Source organism: Poeciliopsis prolifica, unplaced genomic scaffold (genome assembly GCF_027474105.1).
Source record: "Poeciliopsis prolifica strain line A6 unplaced genomic scaffold, Auburn_PproV2 SCAFFOLD028, whole genome shotgun sequence".
In the NCBI taxonomy this organism is placed as follows: domain Eukaryota; kingdom Metazoa; phylum Chordata; class Actinopteri; order Cyprinodontiformes; family Poeciliidae; genus Poeciliopsis; species Poeciliopsis prolifica.
The window spans coordinates 4,853,805-4,862,125 of NW_026562403.1; the positions used below are offsets into that span (position 1 = coordinate 4,853,805).

An 8,321-nucleotide genomic window follows, 5' to 3' on the forward strand; every position below is an offset into this window, starting at 1 on the left:
TAGGGGTGGCTTAAAATGATCTGCAGTGCTCTCCAAAAATATTTTTAAAGACTTTGAAAGGCACCATGAAAGTCTCAAATATCCATGCATCTTTGTCAGTGTTAATGTTAAACATAAAGTTGCACTAAATTGTCAAGTAGAAGAAAACCGATACATGTTTTTAAAAATCTAAGTGAGGTTTGCATTTGGATTCAGCTACCTTTTTTTCTGATACCTGTAAATAAAACGCATTGCAGCACAATGTATAAAAGAAAAATTATTTAATTGTCAGACTGCACCAGTATGTAAGGTACACTTAAGATAACGATATGCTGTGAAGCATTTCAAATGTGTGTGATAGTGGCAGTGACTATAATGCAGCATAGTTGTATTGAGGAGAAGCAATTTGTAATGAAAAAGATTGTTGAAGAAAACAAAAAGAGGTTCAGTCTGCAAAATGTGAAAGAAGATGATCCGATGAAACCAAAATCAAAATTTCTGACCAACCTGCAAAATGTTAACACCATTACTCAGAAACATTGTGTTGACAGCATCACGCTTTGAAAAGGCTCTTTTTTTATTCATAAAGAAGACATGTTTTATATGATCATCAAATCTGTAAAAGGGACATCTGTAACTCAGATCCCGACATTGGTGTAATTTTATATTTGCTTTATCTTAATAAGTACATGCTTAAAAATCAGCCTCTGATTTCGGGGACGATGAAAATCGTGTCGCATTTTCTTCGCGTGGACTGATTTGGTCCTACAGTCTCTCCGTAGTCCAGGAAGTGTTTTGGTAACTAAGGAAACCCGTGAGCGGTTGGAGGGACATAAATAAATGCGGAGAGAAGTTGAAGAATTTCGTCAAGGTTTGTTATACTGAAATGTAATACGAGGCTTCGAGTAGGACAATTTAAATACAACCAACTTTCCGCTAATTTAATATGAAACAAAGTGTTTCTGGATCAAAGTCTTGAGCTGCAGTCCTCTGGTGGGAGCTGAAATAAATGTTCTTAATGCATTTTAAGTACAAGAGAATGAATTGCTAATTATTCAGATTTGAATCCTCCCTGTAATTTCCCAAGTTCCCGACAATATCTGGTATCTTTTCTATATATATATATGTATTTATCAGAATTATCTTGGTTTCAGAGCAATGGCTTTCTCAGTTCAAAGTTCCATTCGGTTGCGAAGGATGGCTGACCAGCTGGCCCGGCAGCGGGATCAGGAGGCTCGGTGGCGCGAGCAGTGGGCTGCCCACGCTCGGTACTTCAAGGAGCAGAACGTCAAAATCCAGAGGCAGGCGGCGTGGAGCTCCCGTCAATCCTTCCAGCGGAGGTAAAGGCTCAGAGGCGGCTGGAGCGTCCTGCACAGCAACGATCCCACACGAAAGCTTCGACCGACAAACTCATGATCAAGAAACATCACCGTTCACTTTATTTCACAGGCGTTTTCAGTGGCTTTTTAAATGTGAAACGCAATACCAAGGCATCAAAAAGACCATCCACAGCTTTGCAATTGATTAGTTTCTTGAATGAGTATTTTAACCGCCTCTTAGATTCCTCGCAATTTGTGACCTTTCAAATATTACCGTGTATACTGGGATATTTTCACACTTTTCACAGTCTGAAAAGTGTGGTGTAGTTCTTCAGCCGAAGGCCCTTTGGGTTATGTGTCTACACCAGCTTTAGCCTTCTGGTGCTGAACTGTGTGTCCATTTTAAACAGCATTCAGTCAGATTGAATGCTGTTTATCAATGACCCTTTTCAAGTTTTGCCACATATTTCCAGTTGGCCCTAGCTCTAGACTTTGATTAGGCCATTCTAAAACACGGATGTGCTTTTATTAGTCAGTTTCATTGTCGCTTGGACTGTAAATTTAATGTCATTGTCCCTGCAGTATGATGCTGCCACCGCTGTGTTTCAGTTCAGTGACGGTGTTTTCAGGATGATGTGCAGCATTAGTTTTCTGCCACATACAACATTTTGCATAGGCCAGAGAATTTTGGCCAGATGCTTTTATCTTACATGTCTTCTTCTTGCCACTCTTCCATAAAGGTCAGATTTTGTGGAAACGTCAATCAACAGATTCTCCTACTTGAGCCATACATTTCTGCAGCTCTTCCAGAGTTATCCTGGACATACTGACATCTTCTGTGAATGATGCTCTCAGCCATGTCATGTTTAGTTTGCAGTTACTCCATACAGGATGGAATAGTGTTGTGTCCTAATGGCAGTACGACATGGAAAATAATTGACCTAAGTTTCTCCTTAGGTCAATTGCACCTGTACCATATTTTCTCTGCGCTTTCTCCTACACATCACACACTCATCAACGTTTATTTGCAATTAAAATATAATATTGCGTCTTAGTTAGTGTTGATGAGGTAATACTTAGAAACTATGCTCGCGAATAGTATTAGTAGTTTGTGCTACACAGGTCACTGAGACATGTGCCTGTGTTAAAACCTGTCCACCAGCCCGTCTGCCTAATTGGCTTGCAGTGTTGCACTTCACCAGAAGAGGTCACTGTTACTGGAAGTATGATGAAGTTGTTTTGAAAGCCACTGATTCTTATGGTTCAGTGCTTTACAGAGCTCTCTCATTCTCAGCATCGTCCTGTGAGATGTTCAAGACTCCTGACGTTGTTGTATATCTCAGCTCTGCTTTAAACACATCCACACCTGACTAGTCTGCTGTGTTTCATGATGCTGTTTGTCTTTATTCTGAGATCAGATTACACACAAGTCGACTAATTAGATTACTTCAGAAGGCAGTTGATTGAATGTCTCTTTTTTTTTCTTTTCTTCTTTCTTTTTTTTTTTTTTTACGGATAAACAGGGATAAATATAAATAAAAGCCACAATTTTCTTTCCACCTCACAATTTTGCATTCTTATGTGTGGGCCTGTGATAAAATCTGTGCTTAGGATATCACAAATGAGGGAAAGTTCAAGGACAATGAATTCTAATCCAATCCACTGAACGCAAATTAAAGTTTAAATATTTGTCTTAAATCCTGCCTCACTCTGAGCTCTGTATCTGCAAACAAAGATGGGAGAAAATCTTTAATTTTGTAGGGGGTGTTTTCACTTGTTGCCAGTATGTCAGCGTACCATAGCGAGAGACAGAAGGAGGAAAAGAAAATCAGACTGGAGGACCGCAGAAGGCGGCTCAGGGCCATGCTGCAAAAGGAGCGGGACCAACTGGAGGCAGAACTGCGAGCTTTAGTCCCTGACAATACCCAAGTGGTGACTCAGAGGGTGGACAAAGCTGAAGAACTTCGTAAAGCCAGAGAGGAAAGAAGGAAAAAGGTAAATACTCTTAATAATTTAGCATTTTTTTCATCAAAAGTGAGCATGATATCATGTTATAATTTGCCCTATGTGCTCTCAGGTTGCAGAGCAACTCCTGAAAGCGCACTGGAAGAAAAACAGCCCTACCCTGCGTGAGGTAGGCATGCTTAAACTATTCATGCAAAAGTGACTAAAATGCCACCACCTGTCAAAGACAGACAGGCGGTGGCATGATTAAAGGCTTCAAAGATCTTATGACCGCACTGTGTGTGTGGCGAGTCCAGCAAGTGGGGAAAACAGACACTTTTTGTTCAGATGTCCATTCGATCCTGAAACTTCATCCCCTTCGTGAGGCACAGATTCCATGACTTGTGTCTGCCTGAGTCCAGGGTTTTAAACCGTAAAACACCCTGGTGTTCCTGACCTCAACAGGTCAGTGTCATTTCACAACTTCACTCTTTTGCTGTGTTTGCAGGTTGAGTCAGAATTGCATAAAGATCATGTTGTCAGCCAATGGGAGGGCCAGATATCGGAGAAGAAACAGGTAAGTTGAATAGCTCATCTGTCTGTCAGATGAAATATCCTAAACTATGATCATGCTAATCAACATCCTTTAAAGAAACCACTTACTACAACCCAGCGCTGCCACATAAAAGCAACCAGTCATTAAATTGGTTCGTTTCTGTTTACCTCATCAATTATTCGTGGACCAATACATTTTTAATTGAGGAGCACTTATGCAGTCTGTGAGCACAGTATCACGTCTGGGATCTACTCAGGTTAAATCTCCTCAACATGGCATATAATTAAGAAAGTTTGACACTTGTCTCATCAAACATGCAGAACGAAGTGAAGGAGCAGGAGGAGAAGACGCGCTTTGAAAATGAGTATGAGAGGACTCGAAAAGAAGCTCTGGCGAGGATATTGCAGGCAGAGGAGAGGAAGAGAGAGGAGGATCGGAAGAGTGCAGAAGAGCTTCGTAAACAGATGGAAGAACTGAAAATGAGGGAAGAGGAGGTATGTGGAACTGCAAAAACCTGTAATCATAAAAACATAGAAAATCCCTTTAAATATCCTCTTCTGCATGAAGAGATGTTTATAAATTAATGTCAAATCTTATTTCTTCTTCATCTCTGAAAAGACAGAAATTGAACAGAAACTAAGGATTTTACTCATTTAAAAAGTATTTTCTTGTGAGGAAAAGGTTTGATCTCACATTTTCCTCAGGCACCCTCTGAAACGTGGCAAAGTTTATGGTGCGTTTGCAGTGTAAAGTCTGCTTCCTAAGTTGTACATATTGTCTCCCTAAGGCCACTCGTCTGAAGAAGGAGCAGGAGGCGCTGCTGCTGAAGCAGTGGGAGCTGGAGAAGATGGAGGAGGAAAGGAAGGCGATAGAGGAAAGGCAAAAGAAACAGGAAATTGGGTAGGATTCAGATAAATAACCACAAGTCCTTTCATGGCCGGCACATTTGAATTATGGAGCTCATTTGGTTGTCGTTCCACCAGCCATTTTCTGATTCGTCAGTACCGGCTTCAGATGAAGACGAGAGCCCAACAAATCCAAGAGGAACTGGTGAATGTGCTCCACCTGCAGTTCGCTGATTCAAATATGTTCCACTTTGCATTGTTTTAACTTGAAAATTTTTGTGAACCCCAGGAGGTCGACCGCAAGATTCTGGCAGCTCTGCTGGAAGAAGAAAAGGAGGAACAAAGGCTGCAGACGGTGAGAAGGGAAGTAGCGGTTGCCGACGCTGCCTGGATGAAACGTGTGATAGAAGAGCAGCTTGAGCTGGAGCGCCAGAGGGAGGCCGAATTTGACGTCCTGCACAGGTCAGTGCCCAGATTCTGTAAACACTAAGGGAGAGGATTTATAAACGCCGCCAACTGCTGCTTGTTGCAACTGTTTTACACTGATATTGCTGTATTTCTGCATTTGATTCACAAAATTAATTTAAAAAGAATATGCACACATCCAGTCAGTTCATTTTCCTCGCCTTAGTCACAAATACCTTAAAGGCAGAATTTATAAAAGAGCTAAAATGTTTGCTTTTTCTGTTTGCTGAAGCTAGCAGTGCAACAGGCTGCTTAAAACCAACAGTGTTATAAACAGACAGAATTTTTTTTCTTGCAATCTGTGTGACACAAACAGCTCTAGGCCGTTACAATGTCAATCTGCAGAAATCTATCTGAACTTCACACGTATCCTAATGTTTCACATGTATATTCAGAGAACAAGCTCAGCGTGTTTGGGAGAAGCGTGAGGTCCAATGGGAGAAGGAGAAGAAGGCCAGAGAACGACTAATGCGTGAGGTAAAATTGTTTTGAATGGCTAATACCTTGGATAATAAAGAATAATAAAGTTAATAAAGTTGGTTTTTTTCTCTGTAAGGTGCTTGTGGGGAGGCAGCAGCAGCTGGAGTTCAAAATGCTGAAGAACCGCGAAGCTCAAGAGGAATCTCTGAAGAAACGGGAGGAGCTGATCCAGGTGCTGGAGCAGGAGGAGAAGCTCAGACGTCTGGAAAAAGTGGCTGAAGACTACCGAAAGACTGCCAGGATGAAGGAGCTGGATACTCAGGTTGGAGCGGAGGGCACAATATTTTCTGGCTTTTGCAGAATTGCTGTAAAGCTGTTTGTTGAGGTGGGTTTATGTGTTCGATGCAGGTGGAGCAGAAAGAACAAGAGCAGTGGGATGAGCAGCGCAGGAAACTGCAGATCGAGGAAGAGGAGAAGAAGGCTATTGAAATCCAAGAGGAAGACCTTAAGGCTGAAATGCAGAAAATGGCTGAGGAAGGTTACCAAGAAAGGGTAAGAAAGATATAGTAGACTGATTTCTAAGTGTTGAATTCACAAAAATCCAATTTCATACTAAAAGTTAAATTTCATCTTCTTCATTTCAGATTTACAGCAAACCTCGATCAGCCTGGACGTAGCCAACAGATAGCCAAACTCCTGCACAGATACTCATGATAATGAAGTATGGGTCTGTAGAGTTAGTTCTAAATGTTCTATAGAACGTTATGTCCATAATCAACTGTGTGGTCAATGAAGGTGGCCTCTCTCTCCTCCTTGATGTTTAATAGACAGGGGAAAAATTAAAAGTAAATCAGAATCTCTGTAGATGAAGCTACCTTTCTTTATAGTGCAACTCCTTTGTGATTCTTCAGTTCAGCACAAAACATTAAAACAACACACAGATAAATGGACAATTCCCTACTAAATCTATATTTTGTCAGCACTTTTTGGACTTTTAGTTTCTTACTCAAGTTAAGGACCATCCAAATGGTCACCAAGAAGAGGATGGACGATTCCAGATTAAACTCTAAATCTGATTAAGGATGCATGTAGGTATTCGAAAAAAATGGAAATCTGTCTCTTAGTGCCTTTTGATGGAGAACATATTGAGTGGCTCATATATTGTGCCATCATAATGTTGACGATTTGATGTTTTTGAAGGGTTGATTGTTTGTTGTTTTGCACTTTTAGAGTTGTTCTAGTAGAGTGGCGGATTTTCTATTCTGTTTTATAGACTTTTTTTAAATAAAAGAAATGTAGTCAAACAAGGGGGTACATTTGTCTATTGAAGTAATAAAACATGACACTAAAATACCAAAAGACTAATAGGTTTACATATAAATAAAGTTTATTTAAAAAATATTTTTTTTACTTCATTTCCAGCTGAGATGCTGCATTTCATACATCCCTGCACTTCAGTGGAGCACAGGAAGGGACTTACTTGGAAGAGATTTCAAAATGAAAATGAACTCAGAAACACTTTGGGAAGATAAACACTGTGTTGCTCAGAATTACAGAACACATCTACAGTTTCAGCCCATATGTTGTACGTTGAAAATAAAACCAGCAGAAATAGAACAGAGCAAAACACACATATATGAGACCGAAAGCTGAATAGAACACCTGCAAGACATCATGGAGTCAGTGGAAAGAAACCAAATTGTTGGAACATTAAATACTAAAAGATCTTCTTTGTGCTGGTGGCAGACAACAGCTTGGCCTCTGAACATACCTAACTCACTTTCACTGACTAAATGGGCACAGACAGGCAGTTCACTGCAGACAGGGTTGCATTTAGCTGATAAAATATGTAAATAACCTTTTATTGAAGCAAACATTAATATCGCAGTGCCAAGAAGCGTCTAAACATTCATTCTGGATCAATGGATCAAAGTTAATTGGATGCTCAATTATTTATATTGAAGGTGATGACGAGTTGATCTATATTATATATAGGGTTCCTACACTATCTTTTAAAAATCTGTATTTAATTTTAGTAGTTTCCATATTTTCCAGATAAGAATGAAAAAACATAATAGTATAAGAAATATATCTATTTTCAGACTTTGTTGGTTTAAGTATACTTCAGCCTTGGACTCAAGTTACCATAATTTCATGGGGGGGGGGTTCATAAATGCATCTGGAAAACAACACACAAGTGTTGTTTCTCATCTAATTTCCTTCCGTATTTCTTTAACATTTTACAACCAGAAAAACAAAAACATGACTAAATCGGATTATTTCCAGATTTGCACTCAGCAAAAACTGAATCCACAATTATGAGACTGAATTTTAGATTCCAAAAGGCAAACATAGGAATGGCTAACACATTCAACAGGCAAACCACCAGAGTAACAATGGGTGTTGTTTGTGAGCATAACGTTTTACATTTATACAGTCCGAAAAGACAAAGAAATAAGGTAACTTTTAATCTGTTCAGAGTTTCTAAATGTGTAGGAACCCTCAATATAGCAAACAAACATGGTTTGGACAGTTATTGTTGACCTATTTCAGCATGCAGTCTAATGTGCTTCATTCTTTTTGTTAGCTACTTTTAAGCTGGGTAAAGATGTTTCACAATCACTCTATAATAGAGCAATACAGATGTGCCTTTTGTAAATGTTACCTTAAGAGGAGTTGTGCTACAACAACAGCTAAATACATTGTATAACATTACACTGTTTTTCCCTTCTCTTTCGATATAATCAGTATTGTTTTTAAATTTAAAAAAAAAAGCACATGCATATACCACAG

General features: G+C 39.6%; 1 protein-coding gene across 1 annotated transcript; it reads left to right on the plus strand.

Annotated features, from left to right (window-relative positions):
• The first annotated feature begins 753 nt into the window (after positions 1-753).
• On the plus strand, positions 754-6,860 carry tchp (trichoplein, keratin filament binding). The gene is made up of 13 exons (XM_055048935.1): positions 754-850; positions 1,134-1,319; positions 3,083-3,293; positions 3,376-3,432; positions 3,751-3,819; positions 4,119-4,292; positions 4,586-4,698; positions 4,782-4,848; positions 4,933-5,105; positions 5,504-5,585; positions 5,665-5,850; positions 5,937-6,080; positions 6,173-6,860. Exons 2-13 carry the CDS (start codon positions 1,138-1,140, stop codon positions 6,203-6,205), a joined length of 1,491 nt encoding a protein of 496 aa, XP_054904910.1. The 5' UTR covers positions 754-850; positions 1,134-1,137; the 3' UTR covers positions 6,206-6,860.
• The last annotated feature ends 1,461 nt before the right edge of the window (positions 6,861-8,321 follow it).